The following is a 26,966-nucleotide window of genomic DNA, read 5'->3' on the forward strand; positions in this document are numbered from 1 at the left end:
TGCAGCAGAGCGCCATTCCTCTCTTCTGTCTGCCTTCCTCTTCATTCCCACCATGTGTTACATCAGGCATCATTCATGATCTGTTGCATGTATGAAATCCGTGGTTGCCCCCCCCCCCCCCCCCCCCCGCCGATTCCTTCCCTCAGTAGCTCATTCTGCTACTGTTCCAATGATGTTGTTGTGTCTTAGAATGTGCCCTGCAAGTTTGTCTCTTCTTGTTTGGATGTGTCCGTACAGAGATCTGGTTTCCTGTACTCTTCTGAGCAACTCTTCATCTGTTACTTTGTCTCTCCAGCTGATCTTCATCATCCTTCTATAGCACAACATCTCCTGGGTCTCTAGACGTCTTCTCTCTTCTTCTCTCTTCTCTTCCCATTGTCAAAGTTTCACATCCATACAGGGCCTCAACCGAAAGCTTTCATGATACGTTTCCTTATTTTCAGACTGATGTTCTTGCTGGTGAGTAAGTTTCTCCTCAGATTAAATGCAGTTTTGGCCTGTTGTATTCTCCTTACAATTTATTTCCGGCTTCTACCATCCCTTAAGATTTTGCTTCCCATCTAGCTAAATTCCTCTATCACTTACAGTTCATCTCTTCCAATTGTCAGAGGTTCATATTCTGCTTCTGTACTACATATTAGGCCTTTAGTCTTTTTCTTGTTTATTCTCATTCCATGCTGATTGCGTAGAATCCTTTCCATTGTTCTCAGGACTTCTTCTTGATCTTCTTTTGTCTCCGTGACTATTGCAATATCATCTGCATAACGTAGCATGTCTATCTTCTGCATATTAATTTTGATCCCCATCTGGCCTGTAGTTTCCTGGATGTAGGGGTTGAATATAGGAGGAGAGAGAGCACGTCCTTGTCTTATCCCTTTTCTAATATTTGTTTCTTTTTCCTGGTGACAGTTCCTAATCAGTGCCAGCTCATTCTTTTACTTCATTCCACTTTTCCTCAGCACTCTGGACATCTCTTGCCAGATAGAATTATCAAATGCCTTCTCCAGGTCTACAGAGGCAATATAAGTTGGTTTATTTTTCTGTAAATGCTTTTCGGTAAGGAGTCTCAATGCCAGAATCGCTTATCTTGTTCCTAATCTCCTTCTCTAATCAAACTGATCTTCGCTCCGCATATCCACCAACTTCTCTTCAGTTGCCATCAGAATTATTTTTATGAGAATTTTTTATGCATGTATATTAGGCTTAAAGCATGTGATATTAGGCTTAAAGTTAGGTACTGTTCACATTTTATAGCTGCTACCTTCTTTGGTATGTGAACAATGATGGATTTCTGGAAATCTGTCGGTATCTCTCCCTACTAGGTGATCTAAATGTGGCTCAATATTGAAACATAAGTAGATCTCACCGTGACAAGTTAAGGGCTTAGCACTTTTTATGAAGGGGGGAGGGTGAGGGGGGAGTGATTCTGTTGCTCAGTACAGGCCGCCAAAGGTTGGGAAGGGGTTAGAATCCTTTCCTCGCTTAGAGTTTAATACTGTACATTCTAATGGTGACTTACTTAGAGTTTCAACAAGTCTGGTTTAAAAATAGTATTTAGTTTCACTCGTTGCAAAACTGAGTTTATAAGCTTTAACTACCGCAGGAAAACTAGTGTCTACTTTGAAGCCTTTATACGACTGCGAGGAATAATGTAGCAATGAAGCTATAAAATATCGTGAATGACTTAATTTTCTTTGCTGTTAGGTGACAGGCGCAGTTACGTCTTTATCGTCTTCGTTTATCAGATGAGTAGCAAAAAATAAAATAATTTCCAAAAGTACAGTTGTAAAAGCTCTGTTACCTTTTCCAATTATATCTTTAATCCTTCCATGAGTTTTATCTTCAATCCAGTCATTAATTGTTTTCCTGGACTGTTCTGAATCACCAAAGTTTAGCTGCTCGACTCCAGCAAGGAACCCATCAGCCGTTTGTCGGAATTCCTTCTTGATTTCGAAACCATGCAGAAGATATATTTTGTTGGCGATGTCAAGTAATACATTTTCAGATTCCTGGCAGAAAAGTTTGCACTTTAGTACTATAAAAACAAATTACTCAGTATTAATAAGTAAAACTTATTTAGGCCTTCTATTTACTGTATGACTATTGCTATAATAACGACAGGAACTTGGATGCTAGATATCGGAACCTGTGATTACTTTCATCTGTGAATAAATTATTAACAGCTACTGATGACGGTAATAATGTTGATTGTTGTCATAAGTTCTGCGTAATAAAAGATGCATTTTTCATTGCGTATTTTTCTTTCTGAACAGACTGTTGGTGACACGGCCCGTTGCTGCTAACTCCTGCTCCTGTAGTCTAAATAAAATACCAGGTGAGATGGTTGTGGGACAGGGAGATTTCCAAATGGAAATTTCACGCTCTACGCGACGGAACAAAAAGGACTGTTTTTGAGATCTAGCGCTTTAATGAGTCGCGGTTCTTTTATAACGGAAGAACTGAAAAGTGTAGTAATTATTAAGTGACTATCAGCATGACTTTCAGATAAGTAAAAGAGAGACAGTCCTGACGTTCCACTTGATAATGGAAGCACGACTTAAAGAAAATACGGAAACGACAATAGGCTTTATCAACACAGGAAAAGCCTCGGACAGTATAAAATGGCAAGAGATGTTCGAAATTCAGAAAAATTAGAAGAAGCTTATAGGGAAAGACGGGTCATATATAATGTGTATAAGAACCAAGATAGAATAATAAAAGATCAAGAACGGAGTGACCGATTTAAGTAGCATGTAAGATGGAAGTGCAGTCTTTCTCCCATATTTTTTATTTTAATCTGTACATCGAAGAAGCAATGACGGATATAAAAGATGGAATCAGAAGTGAGATTAAAATTTAGGATAAAAGAACATCAGCCAAAGGTTTACTCATGACATTATTATCCTCAGTGAAATAGATTAAATCTGACATGACGCACTGAACTGACAGAAGAGTAGTTGCAGAAATGAGGTTAGTGAAAAACATGACAATACAATTGGGGACCATCAAGTAGGCGAATTGAAGGAATACCGCTACCTTAGAAGCACAATAGCACATGACGAACGAAGCAAGGAGGACATAAAAAGTATACTAGTACATGCCAAGAGGGCATTCCTTGGCGAAACAGGTCTACTAGTATCAAACAAGCCCCAAATTAGAGGAATAAATATCTGAGATCTTACGTTCGGACTAGCACGGTATGATAGTGAAACATGGCCTGTATAAAATAGGAAAAAAAGAATCGAAGTGTTTGAGATATGGTGATATACACTGAAGAGCCAAAGAAACTGGTACATCTGCCTAATATCGTCTAAGGACCCCGCGACTACCAGAAGTATCGCAACACGACGCGGCATGGAGTCGACTAATGTCTGAAGTAGTGGTGGAGGGAACTGACACCATGAATCCTGAAGGGCTGTCCATAAATCCGTAAAACTACGAGGGGATGGAGATCTCTTCTGAACAACACGCTGCAAGGCATTCCAGATACGCTCAATAATGTTCACGTCTGGGAAGTTTGGTGGGCAGCGGAAGTGTCTGAACTCAGAAGTGAGTTCCTGGATTCACTCTGTAACAATTCTGGACGTATGGGTTGCCGATTGTCCTGCTGGAATTACCCAAGTCCGTTGGAACGCGAAATGGGCATGAATGGATGCAGGTGATCAGACAGGATGCTTACGTACGTATCACCTGTCAGAGTCGTATCTAGACGTATCAGGGGTCCCATATCACTCCAACTGCACACGCCACACACCATTACAGAGCCTCAAATAGCTTGAAAAGTCCCCTGTTGACTTCAGGGTCCACGGATTCATGAGGTAGTCTCCATATCCGTACACGTCCATCCGCTCGATACAATTTGAACCGAGACTCGTCCGGCCAGGCAACATGTTTCCAATCCCCAAGAGTCCAATGTGTTCACGTGTCCAGGAGAGGCACAAGGCTTTGTGTCATGCAGTCATCGAGGGTACACGAGTGGGCCTTCTGCTCCGAAAGCCTGTATCGATGATGTTTCATTGAATAGTTGGCATGCTGACACTTGATGATGGCGCAGCTTTGAAACCAGCAGCAATATGCGGAAGGGTTGCACTTCTGTCACGTTGAACGATTCTCTTCAGTCATTGTTGGCCCCGTTCTTGCAGCACATTTTTCCGGCAGCGGTGATGTCGGAGATTTGATGTTTTTACAGATTCCTGATATTCACGGTACGCGCGTGATATGGTCGTGTTGGAAAATCGCAACTTCATCGCTACCTCTGAGATGATGTGTCCCATCACTCTTGCGCCTACACCAAGTCCAAACACACTTACATCTTGATAACCTGCCATCGTAGCAGCAGTAACCGTTGTAACAGCTGCGCCGAACACTTGCCTTATATAGAAGTTCCCGACCACAGTGCAGTGTTCTGCCTGTTTACATCACTTTGTATTTTAATTGCATGCCTATACCAGTTTCTTTGGCGCTTCAGTGTAGAAGGATGACGAAAATTAGATGGCGTGATAAGATAAGCAATAAGGAGGTGCTCAGTAGAATCGGCTATGAAAGAACCATATGGATAACACTAACTAAAAGAAGAGATAGGGTGATACGTCATTTATTAAGACATCATGGAATAACCTCTATTGTACTAGAGGGAGCTATAGAGGGCAAAACATCAGATGAAGAAAAAGATTCGAGTATACCCAACGAACACCTGTAAACGCATGTTGCAAGTGATACTCTGAGATGAAGAGGTAGGAATTTGTGGTGGTGTCCTGTGTCTTGGCGATAGCAACAAAGTGAGACACGGCATCCACAAACGAGCAAGAGAAAGCCTGAGTAAACACTGTCAAAACGCGAAACATAATCCATGAATAACAATCTACACGAAATAGTTATCCGTACTTAAGTTCACAAAATTTGTTCCCAATGTCCACAGGCCAACGTAGATTCATAAAACCACGTTTGCCACATAGAAGCAAACTTTTCACAGTTCAGGACAAGTCAAATACTGCAGTGTTAAGTCCAAAGATTTTAAAGATTGCACTATGAACAAAAATTCCATGCAGACGACTTACTAATATTTCTCATGATTCCAGATGACATGTTGTATTAATCTAGATCTGTGGTTGGTTTCGGTTGGCAATCACAGGGCACACACGAAGAAAAATTAAGGTAAAGGGCATATATAATTTAAATGCATATACTCTACTGGCCATTAAAATTGCTACACCAAGAAGAAATGCAGATGATAAACGGGTATTCATTGGACAAATATATTATACTAGAACTGACATGTGATTACATTTTCACGCAATTTGGGTGCATAGATCCTGAGAAATAAGTACCAAAAACAACCACCTCCGGCCGTAATAACGGCCTTGATACGCCAGGGCATTGAGTCAAACGGAGCTTGGATGGCGTGTACAAGCTGCTCAAGCAGCTTCAACACGATACCACAGTTCATCAAGAGTACTGACTGGCGTATTCTGACGAGCCAGTTACTCGGCCGCCATTGACCAGACGTTTTCAATTGGTGAGAGATCTGGAGAATGTGCTGGCCAGCAACATGCAGCATGCGGTCGTGCATTATCCTGCTGAAATGTAGGGTTTCGTAGGGATCGAATGACGGGTAGAGCCACGGGTCGTAACACACCTGAAATGTAACGTCCACTGTTCAAAGCGCCGTCAATGCGAACAAGAGGTGTTCGAGACATGTAACCAATGGCACCCCGTACCATCACGCCGGGTGATACGCCAGTATGGTGATGACGAATACACGCTTCCAATGTGCGTTCACCGGGGTGTCGCCAAACACGGATGCGACCATCATGATGCTGTAAACAGAACCTGGATTCATCCGAAAAAACGACGTTTTGTCATTCGTGCACCCAGGTTCGTCGTTGAGTACACCATCGCGGGCGCTCCTGTCTGTGATGCAGATTCAATGGTAACCGCAGCCATGGTCTCCGAGTTGATAGTCCATGCTGCTGCAAACGCCGTCGAACTGTTCGTGCAGATGGTTGTTGTCTTGCAAACGTCCCCATCTGTTGACCTAGGGATCGAGACGTGGCTACACGATCCGTTACAGCCATGCGGATAAGATGCCTGTCATCTCGACTGCTTGTGATACAAGGCCGTTGGGATCCAGCACGGCGTTCCGTATTACCCTCCTGAACCCACCGATTCCATATTCTGCTAACAGTCATTGGATCTCGACCAACGCGAGCAGCAATGTCGCGATACGATAAAACGCAATCGCGATAGGCTACAATCCGACATTTATCAAAGTCGGAAACGTGATGATATGCATTTCTCCTCCTTACACGAGGCATGAGAACAACGTTTCACCGGGAACGGCTGTCAAGTGCTATATGTGTATGAGAAATCGGTTGGAAACTTTCCTCATGTCAGCACGTTGTAGGTGTCGCCACCGGCGCCTACCTTGTGTGAATGCTCTGAAAAGCTAATCATTTGCATATCACAGCATATTCTTCCTGTCGGTTAAATTTCGCGTCTGTAGCACGTCATCTTCGTGGTGTAGCAATTTAAATGGCCAGTAGTGTATAATTTAAATAAGAGTAAGAACATAATCCGATGTAACATACTTCCTAACCGAAACATAATGTGTGTGTATGCATGTCAGGAGAATAAAAGAAAAAAAGCCACTGAGGATGCTACATCAGTGGCGAAAAATGTTTGGGTTTAAAACAATAGGTTTGTATACTTGCAAAAAGGCGGACCCATCCCTAATTTATTATTATTTTCTGCAAGCACGGAAAACGTTCAAAACTCGGATATGCAATCAAAGAAAGAGCGGAAATCTAAGAGCCAGAAAAACAAGAGAGGATAATACTGAGAAATATCTAAAGGTCAGTACAGAAAGATGGGATCCGCATAAAAAGACGGGCGAAAGAACTTTACGAACAGACAGAGACGATTTGAAACATCATGAACAGAGCGACAAAGTTCTACTGACACGGAACGGAACAGACTGACCAACAATATTTTAACGTAGTGGTAGCTAGTAGCATGAAAGCGAACTGGATAAAGGAGACCATGGAACGTCTCAAGAGACTAAATATTTCCACGGAAGTCATGACAGACTGGAAAAGATACAGAGAAAATATCAGAAAACATAAATTTGGGCAAATGTCCAAACAGTTGTTGGGAAGAAAGAAGACAGACACAGAAAAAAGGCAAGAAAATTTATTGGATGCTAGCGCTCTCCTTAAGGAGGAATTACCCACAATAATAATAATAATAGTAAACAGTGGAACCGCATCGTGATAACCAATGAAGCAATTCCTTCTAATCGATCTATGATATGAGTAAGATAACGGACTAAGTCTTTTCCGATGACTCATCACTATTCTCAGCACCAACAATTTGCAAGTTAGCTGCAATGAGAAGATGACCAAATACAGGGGTGAGACAGATGACCTAAAAGCTACATGGAAACAAAAGTCTGTACACGCCGCCCCAGTGATAATAACGTACACCAAAGCTATCCGAAAACGAAATGAAGAGCAGAAAGTAAGTGAAGCTGTCACCAATCCAAAAATTGTTTTGAACGCCATTGTGTTTTACTAGGCACGGTCCTGTTGGAGGTGGTGTGTCATAGCCTTCCACCGGCCTTTTAACTAACTTACCAAGTCTGTTATAGAAGGGACCTGCAATTTAACATGTATTTCCAACCATGGCGTAACGCCGCATTTTTCACATCGACAGACGTTGCCAGAGGTGAAAAAAGTGATAACCGACAGATAAAAATGCTATATTTAACCGAGGATCGAATTAGAGACGTGTGGATTCCTACTGTGGTTCTTTACCACCAAGCCAAAGAGCATACTAGATCTAAAACTGTAACCTTGTTTGATGGCACTTGCAGAAGGCATTTGTGAAGAACTCCTGCAGAAAACATAATTAGCTTGGGAACAATGTAACAATGTTGTCTAAACTGCTGTCATATGAATACCATGAATAAAAATGAGTCACCCAATACGTTATCATAGAAATAATAATAATAATAATCACAGTCTTTCACAACAGCAATATTTGTTACTGTACCAAATATTAATTATTATTATTTTCACAGATTTAATCTGAAATAAAACTAAACTGGCGCTTTGTACTCACATTTAGCCGATGCACAAGGGCATTAATTCCATTGTCTGTGACCATCTTGTCGCTGGGCAGGTGCAAACCTCTCTCTAACTCCTTTGCTGTGTTGCCCTTTGCTCCGAAATATACCAAAGCGAGAACTACTTGAATGCTTAGGGGCGAGAAAAGAGATTCCCTGGTTCATTCCCCAGTACCTGAAATCATACACGCATGATTCTCATGGCATTATGTAGCTACATATTAGAGTTTGCTTTGTTGTAATGCAAATTATCTAAATCTATTGTCTTTCTGGAAGCCGTCAGCATTATAGTCTGTTCATTGTAAAACGTATCGTGATGTAAACATTACGCAGCGTGTTCTTCCGCGTTGCTGTTACGCCACTGGATTTTATTTCCTGTTGAGCTTCAGCCGTGTGTTGTCGGGCACGATAATAACCTAACGTTTTATACGACAGAGTAGCTCGCCCACGCTACTCCGCGAAGGTAACGTAATACACAATACTTTACCGGCACATTTAAACAAGGGTGCCAGTCCATTAAGAAAATGACGCAGTGTCAGCCATTTTCACCATAATCATCGAATATATGAACAAGTGAGAAACGCCACAGTGACTGCCCGCATGTTGGTTGAGAAGCAATTAGGGTGGAGAGGAGGGGAGACTTCCCGACATTTTCTTCATTCTCACAACAAGAGAGCCTCTTTGCACCCTCCTTCCGTCGAATGTTTCTTCAGATTGACGTAAACAATTGAACGCTCGTGTACAGGAAAATCACCACTTACAAACTGAGGAATCATGAGCACTGCATTGTCACACACAAAGGTTGATTTTCTTTCTCTCAAGAGTACAACACAGGATGTCATTCGCTAAACATTTTTAAAAAGAGAACGTAGAATTGCATCGAACCCACAACCTTGCATAATCAAGTCAGTATATTTACTACGCTAGTACAACTGTGTAGATTTGGTGATATCGCCACACTGGTGTATCACCCGGCGTGATGGTATGGGGTGCCATTGGTTACACGTCTCGGTCTCGTCTTGTTCGCATTGATGGCTGTATCACAAACAGCATAGCACAATTGTGGTCACTTACAGTGGCGTAACAACACCCGTGTGCTACGACGGCTGACCAATAGCCGCGATGTGTTTGTTTTATATCAGAATCTTTCTTACGATGACCAGAGTAAATAAAACAAAGTTGGAGTAACGAACGATGGCGGTCGAGTTTGCGATTGCTTTGTGCACCTACGTCACTCTCTCTCCGACAGCCAATCAGCGTTCATTACTGTTCTGAGCGCTCTGCTGTAAATGTCGTAGCCAATACGAATGTTAAAAGTGATCTTAGCGAGTTATTTAGTGACTTTTTATTCCATTTGTTGTGAACTGTCATCGCTGATAATGATGGTAACCGACAGATTCACCATGAGTAAGCGACAGACGTGATTTGCGGCCTACACGCTTTCTCCGTGTGCAAAACACGTATATGCGCGTGTGGCAACTGTGACTTGGAAACGGCAACAATGTCTCGAACTGCGCGAACCGCCATCGTTCGTGAATCAGACTATTAGTTACTACTGTTCCTGTAGTCCTGTTAATGAAACGGTGCTATATCTGTCATTTTTCTCTTCACGATACTCCACCTGCTTTGCGGAACTGCTAGCGCAAAACAAAATGAGACGCTGCAGCCACTGCCGCTTTGCATGAGGTAGCAGCTATATTTTTCAAGTGAGAATGCGCTATAACATTGTTGCAGAGTGATGGCCCATGTGCGCCAGAGAGTCTTGCACTCAGAATACACGAATTTCAGAAAATGACGTTGCGTCTGTATCTGACGAGTAGTCCGTTTAAAATTTATACTGACCTTGTATAGATCCATAGTGAAGTCGGTGTTTGAATGGGATATGGCGTGAGCGTCACCCATGGCGTCTACAGTTATAGCCACCTTAAGACAAGCCAAGAAAAAGTTGCATGTAAATAGGAGGGATTCCCTAAAAATACTCGTCTTAATAATGTTTTGTATATCCAGGCTAGCAATAACGCTTTAAGTGCCTGAAAATGAAACGACCCGAAACTGGTGGAGACATTTAGTTACTAACAGAATAAAACTACTAACATCACATGGAATTTTAATTACTATATTTAGTTATTTATCAAGTTCCGTGTGATAGCCGGCCGGTGTGGCCGAGCGCTTCTAGGCGCTTCACTCTGGAACCGCGCGATCGCTACGGTCGCAGGTTCAAATCCTACCTCGGGCGTGGATGTGTGTGATGTTCTTAGGTTAGTTAGGTTTAAGTAGTTCTAACTTCTAGGGGACTGATGACCTTAGCTGTTAAGTCCCATAGTGCCCAGAGCCATTTGAACCATTTTTTTCCGTGTGACAACGCGAACCAAAGCTATTTTCTCATGGAACAAGTCAGTACAAAGTTTAGAAAATACAAAACATTTAATAAAAAAATGGGAGCGTATACGAATAAATAACACATTACAGAGAAAAGTTCTGAGCTACTGTGAGGAACTTTAGTACAAATTAGGAGTGTGATACTAGAAAATTTTTAAATACTTGGAGGTTATGACTATTTCTTGAGTTCTGCTGGTGTTCTACAGTGCATGAGGGAGTGCTATCCAAGTGCAGATCTTTTTCGGTGGAGTGAATTAATGTTGCAGTTTCTTCTGAATGAGTCAGTACTGTCTAATCTTATGACAGAATGTACGCTGCTGGAAAAATGGTTCAAATGGCTCTGAGCACTATGCGACTTAACGTCTGAGGTCATCAGTCGCCTAGAACTTAGAACTAATTAAACCTAACTAACCTAAGGACATCACACACATCCATGCCCGAGGCAGGATTCGAACCTGCGACCGTAGCGGTCACGCGGTTCCAGACTGAAGCGCCTTTAACCGCACGGCCACACTGGCCGGCTACGCTGCTGGAAAAAGTTAGTATTTCGTTTAGAGGTTTCCAATTAACTCGAGATTTATTGTTGCAACAGTGCATATGGAGACCAACAAGCACAAGCAGTACTGAGGTATCAGGTATCTACCGATTCTGAAACATCCATCTTAGTACACATGGTGTACCCTCCATGGGCAGCAAAACATACACTGAACCTGGCATCCAGTTTCACGTGCAGTGTGTGGGCAAGCGTTATCCTGTTGGAACAACACATCACCTTCCCGCTCCAAGAACGACAAAGGAACGGGTCAAACAACATTCTACACGTACCGAACGCTGGTTAGCGCCCCACTCCCCTACCCAGAAACACCAAAGGTGAATGGGAGTTATACCTTATCCCACCAGACCTTAATACCGGCGGTGGAGCCAGTGCGTTTTTGACGAATGCACTCTAAGAGACAGCGCTCACCAGCTCTACGCTGTACATGCAAACGACCATCGCATCCATGCAGGCAGCACCTGCTTTCATCGCTGAAGACCAGGGCGCGCCATTCCAAATGATCCTCTGACCCCAACAGTCGAGCCGCGCCCATGGACACTGTGGCATGAGTGGAAGACTGGCTACAGATGTGAGCGCTCGTAGTCTCACTGCTAATAACCGTTTCGCAACAGTTCGTGTTTTTACGTCTGGGCTCACAAGACCTCTTACCTTTGCTGTGGTAGCTGTACGATTTGCCATTGCCGACCTTAATTTTGCGACGTTGCTGGCGGGCGTCTGTGCTGCGTGGTCCAGAGTCTTGTCTATGGGTATGGGGAAGTTCACGTGACCACTGGTTCAAATGGTTCAAATGGCTCTGAGCACTACGCGACTTAACTTCTGAGGTCATTAGTCGCCTAGAACTTAGAACTAATTAAACCTAAGTAACCTATGGACATCACACACATCCATGCTAGAGGCAGGATTCGAACCTGCGACCGTAGCGGTCGCTCGGCTCCAGACTGTAGCGCCCAGAACCGCACGGTCACTCCGGCGGGCGTGACCACTGGTACCGGCATCGTTGCACAACTGTCACAGCACACCCAACTTGTGTAGTAATTCTCCAGCAGGACCGTCCCGTCACTCGGAAGGCCACGGTTTGACCTCTTTTAAACTCGCTCAGTTGGATGTAGGAAGCATTAGTGCCTCTCTGTGGCATGGCTGCCTGCTTGCTTCACACGTTTGCACAACACTGAGTGTTGTGGCTGTGAGCGTTTCCTATTGAGCGTAAACGCAGATGGCGCTCTGGTAGCTGTATCAATATGCTATCTGTTGGCAGACAGCGATGAAAGCATTATCATTGCATCTACTGTCCCCCAGCTGGCATATGCCGTCGTCGGCTCAAAATCGATGTCGTCTTCCCGGGTGTACTCACTTTTGTTCCGGCAATCTGTGTACATGGATGGCAGAGTTAGAATTCCGAAATATTTGAACAATGGCCTACAGGGAGTTTGCTGTCTGACGCCACAGGCCATTCAGATCACTCTTTTTTTGCGTACGAATGTGCTCGGTGAGTACACACCGCTACCCCGAAATCTTTGAGGTACTAGACTGAGAGTAACCAAAGTAGACAATCTGCACTGTTTCAGCGACTCAGACAGTGGAGATCATTCTTATGGTGAAGAGATCAGCTTTCGGTTTCTGCACTAAATGTTAAACGCGATACCTCCAGGAAACCTTTTCACCCATTCTCAGTCATAAGAATTTAAAATGGTCGACTTCCCTCACTAACCACCTTTTTGTTGTTGTTGTGACATGCAGTCCGAAGACTAGTTCAATGCAGCTCTTCATGCGACTCTATCCTGTCGAAAACGTTTCATCTCCGAGTAACTACTGCAACCTACGTCCTTCTGAACCTACTTACTGTATTCATCTGATGGTCTCGCTCTACGATTTTTACTCCCCACACTAAATTGGTGATCCCTTGATGTCTTAGAACGTGTCTTATCAACCGATCCCTTCTTCTAGTCAGGTGGTGCCCTAAATTTCTTTTCTCCCCAATTGTATTCAGTACCTCCTAATAAGCTGCCTGATCTACCCACCTAATCTTCAGCATTCTTCTGTAGCACCACATTTCGAAAGCTTCCATTCTTTTTTGTCCACACTGTTTATCGTCCATGTTTCACGTCCATGCATGGCTACTCTCCAGACAAATACCTTCAGAAAAGACTCCCTAATACTTAAATCTATATTCGATGTTAACAAATTTCTCTTCTTCAGAAACGCTTTCCTTCCCATTGCCAGTCTACATTTTTTATATAATCTCTGTCTTTACCATCATCAGTTATTTTGCTGCAAAAATACCAAAACTCATTTACTACTTTAAATGCCTCATTTCATACTCTAGGTCCCTCAGCATCACTTGATTTAATTCGACTAAATACCATCATCCTCGTTTTGCTTTCGTTGTTTGTGGTGTCACCGCCAGACACCACACTTGCTAGGTGGTAGCCTTTAAATCGGCCGCGGTCCGTTAGTATACGCCGGACCCGCGTGTCGCCACTATCACTGACTGCAGACCGAGCGCCGCCACACGGCAGGTCTAGAGAGACTTCCTAGCACTCGCCCCAGTTGTACAGCCGACTTTGCTAGCGATGGTTCACTGACAAAATACGCTCTCATTTGCCGAGACGATAGTTTAGCATAGCCTTCAGCTACGTCATTTGCTACGACCTAGCAAGGCGCCATTATCAGTTTCTATTGATATTGTGAATCATGTACCGTCCAGACCGTCGTTCACCATTAATGGATTAAAGTTAAGTATTCCACCAGCTACGTCCGTTTTTCTAAATTCTAATTTCCTTGTCCTGTTCCAGACCTCACGCCAGCCTGCGTGAGCTAAAACGCGTGCCTTTCGGCCTCCTCTAGTAACACGGTGTTGGCTCTCCTGCCAACCAAAACATTGTTGTTCATCTTATATCCTCCTTTCAATTCAACTGCTCTTACGACGGCTCTTATATCCTCTTTTCAAGACACTGTTCAGTCTGTTCAACTTCCCTTACTACCATAAAATTTATCTTTTGCAAGACATTTGTGTCAGTACTTGTTCGTATCGTGTTTTGATGCAATTAGTGAAATGTTGAGCTCAGAGAGAGGGTACTGTGTAAGTATTATACAGTGCACAGCCTTGGGACTAAGTTTCCCCAGAAAAGGAAAAAAAGGAAGGGAAAACCATAGTGTGAAAGTGTGACGTGGAATGATAAATGTTTTATTGCCGCTATCATTATTATCATTTATTTTTGTTGCATTTTTAACGTTAATTTGTTGTCTGAAAGCAACATCATTTAGAAAAACATTTTTGATTCATCTGTCACAATGAGACCCTAATACTGCCGAATTAAATGCAAAGAAATAGAATCATCTTTGTCTGTCTTCACTACAGACTTTCTCCAGCTTAATACTCTGTTTTCCACACAAATAGACATCGTAGTTCAGTCCCCCAACAAAGTGCTCTGATTGTTCATTTTAACCAATAGTGCCTCCCACCCCCCACCCCAAGAAGTGAGAAAAGGCTTGAAGTTATCCAACGAGTCTACATCTCGCGTAAGATATGTGTAACACTCGGTTCTTTGATCACGTCCGCCCTTCCGTCGCTCAGTTAGGATGGCTGCAAGCGGGTAGGGGACCTGATTTTCACACGTACCGTTTTCTTCGTGGGTTTCGTATTCGCTGGCGTCCTCAACACGTCTCCTGTAACGTCAGATACCTATCAACATTCCATAACTGCGTACCTGATCAGATAGATCAGCACTTGGTTGCACTAACATATAAGATTAAATTTTTTGTCCATCTAATTTTCCATTTCAGCCGTACACCCAGCAACTTGGGTGTCAGCCAGAACCACACTGCATTCAAAAAGATGTTAAAGTTTTATCTGTAATCAGTATAGCTACACTTCTCGCCATATCGAAGCTGTTTTCCTTCTGTCAAAAAGGGAACAACTATATCTATCACACTGATAAGACCAAACACGCTTTCCACATCGCTGGCTATTTTTATTTTCTTCCTTCGATATTATCTGCTAATCTTACCCATTGTTTTTAGTCGTGCTTTCTCTGTCATTTTCTCCACATTTTATTTCTTCTGCATTGCTTAATTACGTTTGTTTGTTCTAGCTCATATTCAAGAAGAACGTAATGAGTATACTTCTTAACATACTGACATTATGTATTGTTCATGTACTAAGCGTATTGGAACGTTGACGCAGTAATAAAGTCCCGATAGAGTTAACGCCAACGGCCTTGTCGCAATGGTAACACCTGTTTCCGTCAGGCCACCGAAGTTTAAGCGCTGTCGGGCATAGCTAGCGCTTGGATGGGTCACCTTCCGGATCTGCAAGGGGCTGTTGGCAAGCGGGGTGCACTCAGCCCTTGTGAGGCCAACTGAGGAGCTACTTGATTGAGAAGTAGCGGCTCCGGCCACGAAAACCGATAACGGCCAGGCGAGCGGTGTACTGACCACATGACCTCTGTATCTGCATCCAGTGATGCCTAAGGGCTTGCGGGTGACACGGCGGTCGGTCGGTACCGCTGGGCCTTTAAGGCTTGTCCGAACGGTGTATTTTTTTGTTTGGACAGAGCTAAAGGACAGTCTGAAGAATTAATTTTGCCATGTGAAATAAATGCATAAATACACTCTGAGACAGAAAAAACGACGCACCATGAAAACCATGTAAACGATTACAATTTCTGAAAAATTGGACGATTTATTCTAGAGAAAGAGCTTCACAAATTGAGCAAGTCGATAACGTGTTGGTCCACCTCTGGCCTTTATCAAAACTGTTATTCGGCGCGGCACTGATTGGCAGACTTTTTGGACGTCCTCCTGAGGGGTATCGTGACAAATTCTGTCCAACCGGCGCGTTAGATCGTCAAAATCGCGAGCTCTGCCCATAATGCTCCAGACGTTCTGGACTGGGGAGAGATCCCGTGGCGTCGCAAGTTAATACGCGATAACATTCAGTGCAACATAGCCCGCTGTGTTGGAGCTTAGGAAGCTGCAAACTTGTGTCCTGCCCATGACTCATAAGCACAGCTGTCGCTGCTAGGCAGCGAGAGAACGGTTCCTGTGACACTTCGAGCTACTGTATATTCATACCTCCTACGAATCTAAATAAAACACATTAAATATGGACAGATTATTTTTAAATTTCATATACTAGTTTTTGTTAGAAGCAGCTCTCCACAAAATTTCAAAGTCGTACATATTATAGTTTCGGAAATTCAGAAAATTGCCTAAAACACCCCAAACCGACACTTAGACTGCAAAACTCAGTTAGGAATAATAACAGTTTGTCTTTTAGTATCATTTGAAATCATTACTAGAGTTCTCAAGGTGTAGAATGATTTAATTGAGATTTTATTTTCAAAACCTTAATTATTTTGCATTTTCGTACTATAATATTCAGAAAATATTATCTGTTTATTAGGTTGTTGTGAGAATAAATGCGAATGAGTGAGAGTGTGTATGTGTGACATACGTTAACATTCAATATTATATTACGTACAACATTACCTAACTAGAACGTGGGAAAGTTGTGTGTTACCCACATTGCTGATGACGTTGTGTCTAGGTGTGATTGCTTTTGTAAGAAGGCAGCCAGAATAGCCGTTTGCAGAGTAATCGTTTTCTAAATTATTTTCAAGATTAATTTTAATTTCGTTTTGTTTTATCAAACATTGTGTAAGTATTGGCATTTCGGAAGAGACAAATGCTTTTCTGAATAGTGATTGGCTTAGGCGAGTTTTGCGCGAGAATGATCACGAAGGATCATTTTGACTGGTCTGTCAGACCGATTAGATTAGGAAATGAGACACTTAAAGTAGTAAAGAATTTTTGCTATTTAGGGAGCAAAATAGCTTATGATAGTCGAAGTAGAGAGGATATAAAATGTAGACTGGCAATGGCAAGGAAAGAGTTTCTGAAGAAGAGAAATTTGTTGACATCGAATATAGATTTAAGTGTCAGGAAGTCGTTTGTGAAAGTATTTGTATGGAGTGTAGCCATGTATGGAAGTGAAACATGGACGATAAATAGTTCGGACAAGAAAAGAATAGAAGCTTTCGAAATGTGGTGCTACAGAAGAATGCTGAAGATTAGATGGGTAGATCACGTAACTAATCAACAGGTATTGAACAGGATTGGGGAAAAGAAAAGTTTGTGGCACAACTTGACTAGAAGAAGGGATCGGTTGGTAGGACATGTTCTGAGGCATCAAGGAATCACCTATTTAGTTTTGGAGGGCAGCATGGAGGGTAAAAATCGTGGAGGGAGACCAAGAGATGAATACACTAAGCAGATTCAGAAAGATGTAGGCTGCAGTGGGAACTGGGAGATGAAGAGGCTTGCACAGGATAGAGTAGCATGGAGAGCTGCAACAAACCAGTCTCAGGACTGAAGACCACAACAACAACAACAACATGTTCCGTATTCATATATGGAGTATTTTGGCGAGCAGTTTCTCTAAAAGAAAACCACTGAAAAGGGCCGAGCATGAAACTCGCTATGAGTAGCGGAACTGTGACTGTGAGATCGCGTAGTCAATCTGGTCGGACTTACTTTTATTTCTGGCTGCTTGTTGCATGAACTGAGAACTGAGAGTTGTGGATTTGTTAGTTAAGTAAATATAGACTTGATGGCCGGTTTAAACGTGTGCTTAAGGGAAATAAAAAAGACTTGCTTTCAAATTTTGAACAATTTCTAATGACAGAAGCACCAACTTTACCACCCGATATGTATTATGAGATAATTGCAAGACAGCAGGCAACTAGAGTTTACGCAGACTTTGCAACATAAGTATAGGCGTCGTTTTTATCAACGCTGCTTTCCCGACGTCTAAACAGGGCGTACGTTTACAGAGAAAAGGGATGGTGAGCGGACGCCAAACTGAGGTAGGTAGATTTTTGCAGATGAACAGTGCACAGTACGACGAACGAAAATTTAACCCTCCTCGCCGCAATCCAACGACCTTAATGGCCTAGGTAGGGTTCGGCAAGCATGAAGACAAGTAGTAGAAACTCTCACTAAGTGCAGGGCAGTATTATCTTGCTGTAATGGAAGCCAAGGATGCCTTGTCTAGAAGGGCAACGAAAAAAGGCGTAGATTATCGCCGACTTACCACTGTGCCGCAGTGATGCCAATAATGACAACCAAAGGCGTCCTGCATTGAAATAAAATGGCCCCCCCCCAGACCCTCACTTCTGGCTGTTGGGCTGTTTGATGGGTGAAAGTCAGGTTGATATCCAACTACTGTCTGGGCCTCTCCACACACGTCTTCCTTGGTCATCGGGACTCATTTCGAAACGGTACTCACCACTGAAGACAGTTCTCCTCCAGTCAATTAGACTCCAGCCGGCCGGAGTGGCCGAGCGGTTCTAGGCGCTACAGTCTGGAACCGCGCGACCGCTACGGTCGCAGGTTCGAATCCTGCCTCGGGCATGGATGTGTGTGATGTCCTTAGGTTAGTTAGGTATAAGTAGTTCTAAGTTCTAGGGGACTGATGACCTCAGAAGTTAAGTCCCATAGTGCTCAGAGCCATTTGAACCAATTAGAAAAAATGGTTCAAATGGCAGTCAAAGAGTACTGCAGACATGGAATACTCAAATGGCTCTGAGCACTATGGGACTTAACTTCTGAGGTCATTAGTCCCCTAGAACTTAGAACTACTTATACCTAACTAACCTAAGGACATCACACACATCCATGCCCGAGGCAGGATTCGAACCTGCGACAGTAGCGGTCTTGCGGTTCCAGACTGCAGCGCCTTTAATCGCACGGCCACTACGGCCGGCGAACCAATTAGACTCCAGGCCGAAGAAATGTCTGGAGACGCCCCGTACAGTGGTGGGATACTGACTTGATTGTCGCCCGCCATACGGACCGACAACGAAGAATGATGCCATTTCATTTCATAGCGGGACCAAATGGCTCTGAGCACTATGGGACTTAACATCTGAGGACATCAGCCCCTAGAACTGAGAACTACTTAAACCTAACTAACCTAAGGACAACACACACATCCGTCCCCTAGGCAGGATTCCAGGACACCCAACAACTATCAGTCATGCCAAGCCGAATAACTTCTTGCGTAAGGGCCACAGGGCCAGGTGTGGATCAACGCGTTGTTGACTTGTTCTATTTGTGTAGCTTTTTGTCTTTATTAAATCATCTAACTGTTTTGAAACTGCAATATTCTGTTTGTCTGTAGACGTACATCACATCCATCGATATCCGTCCCGTTAAGAGACATAAATAGTACAGTGAACAATGCCGTTTAACTGAGGCAGTTACACGCGGCTTTATCTTGCTTGTGACGACTGGATTCTTTGTAGACTCTGAAAAGATTAAGAAATATCATCTCAGTAACAGCTCTCAGGATATGGTTAATTCAGTTTGCTGTATTTTGCTCGGGAGGTGTTACTTCCACAGTACGATGAGGGAAACTCTCTGTTGTGTGGGAGCCCTGGAAAGAAACTAATCGCAGTTGATGGTCTCAGTCGCTGTGATTACGACACACACTACAGCTAGACGGGCTGACCTTGAGTCAGTCTGCTGCTACCCGACGCAGAGTTTCCCTTAGCGCTTCTCACAACTGCTGAAGAATGACGAGGGAGTATTTCTGACAGAGATGACGACGATAGAGATGGTCTCTTACATTTTCAATTGAATTTAGATCCCATGGATGGAAATTCAATTACACAACTTCTCAGTCGCCTTCTAAACGTATGTCGCAATCCGCTTTATACGTAAAACACTCGTACGACAAAAATGGCGTAATTATGTATGCTGCAGGAAAGAAACTGACCAATGCATGTGGGAAAATTATTGTTCAACAAACTGGTTCACTCTCTAAGGAAAGACGAACATCTTAGACTTCAGTTTCTCTGTCAAGTTGTACGAAATACCAGAACTGTCCGTAGCTCATAATTTTCGAAGCACTGCACAATATGAAAGTGAAATTAGTATAATTCAGCAAAGACGTGCCTGGAAACATTTAAACGCGGTAATCACCTACACGGAATTATTTGAATAGTGGCATAACTGGGATCATCAGGCCCTCTCTTACTTCCAAACAAGTGTTCTACATATTTTACAGTACATTAATTCCGACAAGGTCTTGTATCTAATACAGAATCCAAAATTTAGGAATAACTATGACAAATAGTGAAAACAGCAGCTTTAAGACGAAAAAAAATATATGCGTTTATGAAAAATAGAACAAAGACAAATGATAGACAGGTGGCTTGTGAGTGCTTTTGTTTTGTGGATGGGCACGCACAGCTGGGTTACTAGATATTTGAAATCTCGTCGTGCGATTATGATGAGATGACAGGTTCTGAATCCATGATGCGAGCCTCTGGGATGCTTGCACACTGAGGAGCCGATGAAGTAGAAATATTGTGTGGTAGTCGCGTAACTAGTGCAACCATCCTACGTGGGCGTCTGAACCACTGACGTAGTAAAATAGGTGGATGTTGCACATGTAACGGGCACGGTCATTCACGTTTGTTCTAACCCTCTAATGTATTATATGCACACCAAAGAAACTACGTATGAGGAAATAACTACACCGTCACTTATGAAACATACACCTTTTCAGAGGATCTTGGCATTAATTATTGCAAAAGTGGAGTAGCTTATTAATTATTATACACCATTTCAGTTGCGAAACGCCACAATAAACAAATACGGAATAATAAGAGAGAAATCTTTGCGGTAATAGGATGTGAACACCGTCATAGGCCATATATCGCACGGACAGTTACTTAAGTTGTAGCAGAGGCAGCAGTGTGAAAGAGCATCATTTGCTACATTTCGGAGTGGCTCTCTCGAGAACTAATTTTCGTATCATTATTTGATACGATTTTTTAAAGAAGAATGTAAAAGCGTGTAATCTTCATCATGTTGAACACCAATCTCAACTGATACTAATTTTAATGATTAATAAAAACCACCTAAGCTGTATTTTTACACATATATTGTGGTACTACCGGTTGCCTCAGGTTGCCCAGTTGTGAGAAAGTCATGATGGTCTGGTTGTCGTATCTGTAGATTTGTTCTTTGATATTACATACGACAACCAGACTATTTCTATCACGACTTTAGCATAATTCGGCAACCTGAAGAGGTTCTAAGAACGAAACCGGTCGCCATACAAAAAATATCTAATAACACAGCTGACGTGCTTTCCACTAATGATCAAAATTTGTATAAGAGTGTCACTGTTCTCTTGCATTTGATTTTGGGAGCCTGTCTCTATCTGTCCGATATTTCCAAATTATGTTCGTCTGTTTGGATAATGAGAGTTCTCAACATTTATCTTCGACGCGTCATTATGAGAAATCAGTGAGATGCAGACATTGGCTCCAGCGCAGAAGAAACAAATGCGAACGTTACAAGTTCATAGATTTCCACGGGCAGTGTCAGTTTTAATAAAGAGATTTTTGGTATTAGACTGCGTCGTTATGAACCATTAAAACAAATAAAATTACGACAATTCGACTGACTTTGCAGCAGTTCTCTTCTGTGTGACTAGCTGATGGATTCTGGTGAAGGGCTTTCTATACATACTTTCTGTTTCGGTTGTCAGATAGCTACCGACGTCTCATTCTGGGATGCCGCTAAACAGTTTCAAGTAAAGGTTGCTATGAAGGGGTGGTTGTACGGTAATCTATTGTGTGCATCGATGGGAGTACTGCACAACTGCTGTTATTGGTCACTAAATAAGAAGCCACCAGCTGATAAATCAATGACTTTATTTGTCACACTTCGGATAAAACCCATCCTCAGTTCGTCATGAACGTCTTAGTGATCAGATACATATGGATAACATGTAACAAATAAAGCTGTCAGCTTCGTTTGATGCGTGCTGTCTTTATGTATCTGATCACCAAGATATACGGTGCTATTACAAATGATTGAAGCGATTTCATAAATTCACTGTAGCTCCATTCATTGACATATGGTCACGACACACTACAGATACGTAGAAAAACTCATAAAGTTTTGTTCGGCTGAAGCCGCACTTCAGGTTTCTGCCGCCAGAGCGCTCGAGAGCGTAGTGAGACAAAATGGCGACAGGAGCCGAAAAGCGTATGTCGTGCTTGAAATGCACTCACATCAGTCAGTGATAACAGTGGAACGACACTTCAGGACGAAGTTCAACAAGGTCCACCAACTGCTAACTCCATTCGGCGATGGTATGCGCAGTTTAAAGCTTCTGGATGCCTCTGTAAGGGGAAATCAACGGGTCGGCCTGCAGTGAGCGAAGAAACGGTTGAACGCGTGCGGGCAAGTTTCACGCGTAGCCCGCGGAAATTGGCTCATGCCACAACTGGAGACCGACAGCGCCGACTTCATCTTTCAACAGGATGGTGCTCCACCGCACTTCCATCATGATGTTCGGCATTTCTTAAACAGGAGATTGGAAAACCGATGGATCGGTCGTGGTGGAGATCATGATCAGCAATTCACGTCATGGCCTCCACGCTCTCCCGACTTAACCCCATGCGATTTCTTTCTGTGGGGTTATGTGAAAGATTCAGTGTTTAAACCTCCTCTATCAAGAAACGTGCCAGCACTGCGAGCTCGCATCAACGATGCTTTCGAACTCATTGATGGGGCCATGCTACGCAGAGTGTGGGAGGAACTAGATTATCGGCTTGATGTCTGCCGAATCACTAAAGGGGCACATATCGAACATTTGTGAATGCCTAAAAAAACTTTTTGAGTTTTTGTATGTGTGTGCAAAGCATTGTGAAAATATCTCAAATAATAAAGTTATTGTAGAGCTGTGAAATCGCTTCAATCATTTGTAATAACCCTGTTCATGACAATCTGAGAATGGGTTCTGTCCGAAGAGCATCAAATAAAGACGTTGGTTTATTAGCTGGTGGCTCCTTATTTAGTGACCATCACAGCAATTGTGCAGTACTCTTACTGATTTGCAGTGTGGTCGCACTCTTCCTGCGTGACTTTTGCGTCACAATTACAAGTTATTTCGTGCGTTACTCTACTATCTTTTCTTCAAACTGTCCAGTGGCAAGAATGTGACGTCGGTAGCCACCTGTCAATCAAGATCTAGCAGTACGTCAGCCTAAATGGGTTCGCTACAAAGTCGGTGGAAACGTCAGCACTTTATTTGTTTCAGTGTTTCATATTGAACGCGGGCAAATACCCAAAATGACTGAGTTATTGACGTTTCACCGTCTAGAATCAACGGAGGGTTCTGTGAGGAAACACATCGCTTCGTGGTTGGTGACGAAGTTATAGTCCGTATTTCAAATAACACTATAATGTTTGGTGCGTCTGACACTAAGATGAAAAGTAATTGCTGGTGTGGGAAGAAACTGATCGACTTATTAATCATGAAGAGTAGGTATTTCATTATAACTGATGTCAACACACAACGAGTAGAAACTTCTGAAGTGTACGAAGCCAAAGAAGTCCTTTTCTACAACGACGAAGCGCCATTTTAAAACAACAGGAAGGACTATTGGCTTCTTACAAAAAAGACAGGTGCGGCTGCTGTGTCGCCCAGTAATTACTTCTGACTTCCCGTCTTTTATTAACTATACATCACAGAGACGTTTAACTCATCTTTTTCTTCCTTCTTCTCTCTCCTCTAACAACTACTTGATGTCTAAGGCAAAAGGAAAAAAATACCAGTTGGCCACACTCTCATTAGGAAATGAAGTTCTACCAAGTTATGTCATCAGTGTGTTTAATAAAATCTCCGTGGAGTGCGAACTAACACCTACTGTTCGTAGTTCCAAAGAATGGGCATATGCTTGAGTCTTCACGTATAGTATTTAGCAAAACTTACTGTTGTGACCAGTCGAAACTACAATCATCCGGTCACAACTGCGGGTTCTTTGATTGCTCAGTGAGGTGGCATATTAAACTAGAACACATGAAACATTTGTTCACTTTATTACATAAATGAATAAAAGACCTGCTTAAAACTACACAGATCATCGAGTGACATTATACTGAGTGCACTATCCGAAAATTACCTCGAGCAATTAAACAGAGAACCGACTCGTGGAGATAACATCTTGGACCTACTGATAACAAACAGACCCGAACTTTTCGACTCTGTATGTACAGAACAGGGAATCAGTGATCATAAGGCCGTTGCAGCATCCCTGAATATGGAAGTTAATAGGAATATAAAAAAAGGGAGGAAGGTTTATCTGTTTAGCAAGAGTAATAGAAGGCAGATTTCAGACTACCTAACAGATCAAAACGAAAATTTCTGTTCCAAGACTGACAATGTTGAGTGTTTATGGTAAAAGTTCAAGGCAATCGTAAAATGCGTTTTAGACAGGTACGTGCCGAGTAAAACTGTGAGGGACGGAAAAAACCCACTGTGGTACAACAACAAAGTTAGAAAACTACTGCGAAAGCAAAGAGAGCTCCACTCCAAGTTTAAACGCAGCCAAAACCTCTCAGACAAACAGAAGCTAAACGATGTCAAAGTTAGCGTAAGGAGGGCTATGCGTGAAGCGTTCATTGAATTCGAAAGTAAAATTCTATGTACCGACTTGACAGAAAATCCTAGGAAGTTCTGGTCTTACGTTAAATCAGTAAGTGGCTCGAAACAGCATATCCAGACACTACGGGATGATGATGGCATTGAAACAGAGGATGACACGCGTAAAGCTGAAATACTAAACACCTTTTTCCAAAGCTGTTTCACAGAGGAAGACCGCACTGCAGTTCCTTCTCTAAATCCTCGCACAAACGAAAAAATGGCTGACATCGAAATAAGTGTCCAAGGAATAGAAAAGCAACTGGAATCACTCAATAGAGGAAAGTCCACTGGACCTGGCGGGATACCAATTCGATTCTACACAGAGTACGCGAAAGAACTTGCCCCCCTTCTAACAGCCGTGTACCGCAAGTCTCTAGAGGAACGGAGGGTTCCAAATGATTGGAAAAGAGCACAGATAGTCCCAGTCTTCAAGAAGGGTCGTCGAGCAGATGCGCAAAACTATAGACCTATATATCTCTGACGTCGATCTGTTGTAGAATTTTAGAACATGTTTTTTGCTCGAGTATCATGTCGTTTCTGGAAACCCAGAATCTACTATGTAGGAATCAACATGGATTCCGGAAACAGCGATCGTGTGAGACCCAACTCGCTTTATTTGTTCATGAGACCCAGAAAATATTAGATACAGGCTCCCAGGTAGATGCTATTTTTCTTGACTTCCGGAAGGCGTTCGATACAGTTCCGCACTGTCGCCTGATAAACAAAGTAAGAGCCTACGGAATATCAGACCAGCTGTGTGGCTGGATTGAAGAGTTTTTAGCAAACAGAACACAGCATCAATGGAGAGACGTCTACAGACGTTAAAGTAACCTCTGGCGTGCCACAGGGGAGTGTTATGGGACCATTGCTTTTCACAATATATATAAATGACCTAGTAGATAGTGTCGGAAGTTCCATGCGGCTTTTCGCGGATGATGGTGTAGTATACAAAGAAGTTGCGGCGTTAGAAAATTGCAGCGAAATGCAGGAAGATCTGCAGCGGATAGGCACTTGGTGCAGGGAGTGGCAACTGTCCCTTAACATAGACAAATGTAATGTATTGCGAATACATAGAAAGAAGGATCCTTTATTGTATGATTATATGATAGCGGAACAAATACTGGTAGCAGTTACTTCTGTAAAATATCTGGGAGTATGCGTGCGGAACGATTTGAAGTGGAATGATCATATAAAATTAATTGTTGGTAAGGCGGGTACCAGGTTGAGATTCATTGGGAGAGTGCTTAGAAAATGTAGTCCATCAACAAAGGAGGTGGCTTACAAATCACTCGTTCGACCTATACTTGAGTATTGCTCATCAGTGTGGGATCCGTACCAGATCGGTCTGACGGAGGAGATAGAGAAGATCCAAAGAAGAGCGGCCGATTTCGTCACAGGGTTATTTGGTAACCGTGATAGCGTTACGGAGATGTTTAATAAACTCAAGTGGCAGACTCTGCAAGAGAGGCGCTCTGCATCGCGGTGTAGCTTGCTCGCCAGGTTTCGAGAGGGTGCGTTTCTGGATGAGGTATCGAATATATTGCTTCCTCCTACTTATACCTCCCGAGGAGATCACGAATGTAAAATTAGAGAGATTAGAGCGCGCACGGAGATTTTCAGACAGTCGTTCTTCCCGCGAACCATACGCGACTGGAACAGGAAAGGGAGGTAATGACAGTGGCACGTAAAGTGCCCTCCGCCACACACCGTTGGGTGGCTTGCGGAGTATCAATGTAGATGTAGATGTAGATCTTTGTCACAGGATTGCTTGATAAGCTACAAACGTTAATAACTATTAAAGCGTCACTTGATACACAAACTGTTCTCTTGCAGTACAATGTTCCACACTGAAATGTCATCAGTGTGTTTAATGAAATCTCCGTGGAGAAACTTTAACTAACGCGTTGGTTCTATAATATGATGATGACTCCTTCTGATTAGGTCTCGAACTGGGCAGAGCTTTTGCTAGGTCTACACTATATTGACCTCAGTGTGAGGGCACTGCTAAACTAAGAGGGGAGGCGTGATCTTCAGGAGCGCCTGCCGTAAGTCGTTGATGACTGCAGGACTGTTGATGACTGTGGTATCGATTCGCGTTACCAGCTTTGGTGTGGCAACACTATCTCTGTACGATACCACACCTATCGCAAAATATCTCGCCGAGTTATTGAATACACATTAAGACTCACTCAAATATTTACGGAGCCATCATCAAAGATAGGCGGGACTGGTTTCTAAGGCGGTCGTCGATACTCATAGAAGGATCGAATTGTAGGCAAAAAAAACAAGGTGCCGATAGTAACCATCGTATAAAATAATTGAATTTCGTGACCGAAAAGCAATAGAACCCTTTTGTTTTTCAGAATGAGATTTTCACTCTGCAGCGGAGTGTGCGCTGA

General features: G+C 42.9%; 1 protein-coding gene across 1 annotated transcript in view; it reads right to left on the bottom strand.

Moving 5' to 3' along the window:
* The window catches only part of LOC124775163 (serine protease inhibitor 3/4-like), a 163,896-nt gene that overhangs the window by 40,695 nt on the left and 96,235 nt on the right, over positions 1–26,966 (bottom strand). Inside the window, exons 2-3 of the mRNA XM_047250001.1 lie at positions 8,119–8,278; positions 1,802–2,009 (exon numbers count right to left, since the gene is read on the bottom strand). Coding sequence (XP_047105957.1) covers positions 1,802–2,009; positions 8,119–8,278 — 368 coding nt within the window. The remainder of the gene's footprint in view (positions 1–1,801; positions 2,010–8,118; positions 8,279–26,966) is intronic.

This window comes from Schistocerca piceifrons, chromosome 2 (genome assembly GCF_021461385.2).
Source record: "Schistocerca piceifrons isolate TAMUIC-IGC-003096 chromosome 2, iqSchPice1.1, whole genome shotgun sequence".
Taxonomy (NCBI): Eukaryota; Metazoa; Arthropoda; class Insecta; order Orthoptera; family Acrididae; genus Schistocerca; species Schistocerca piceifrons.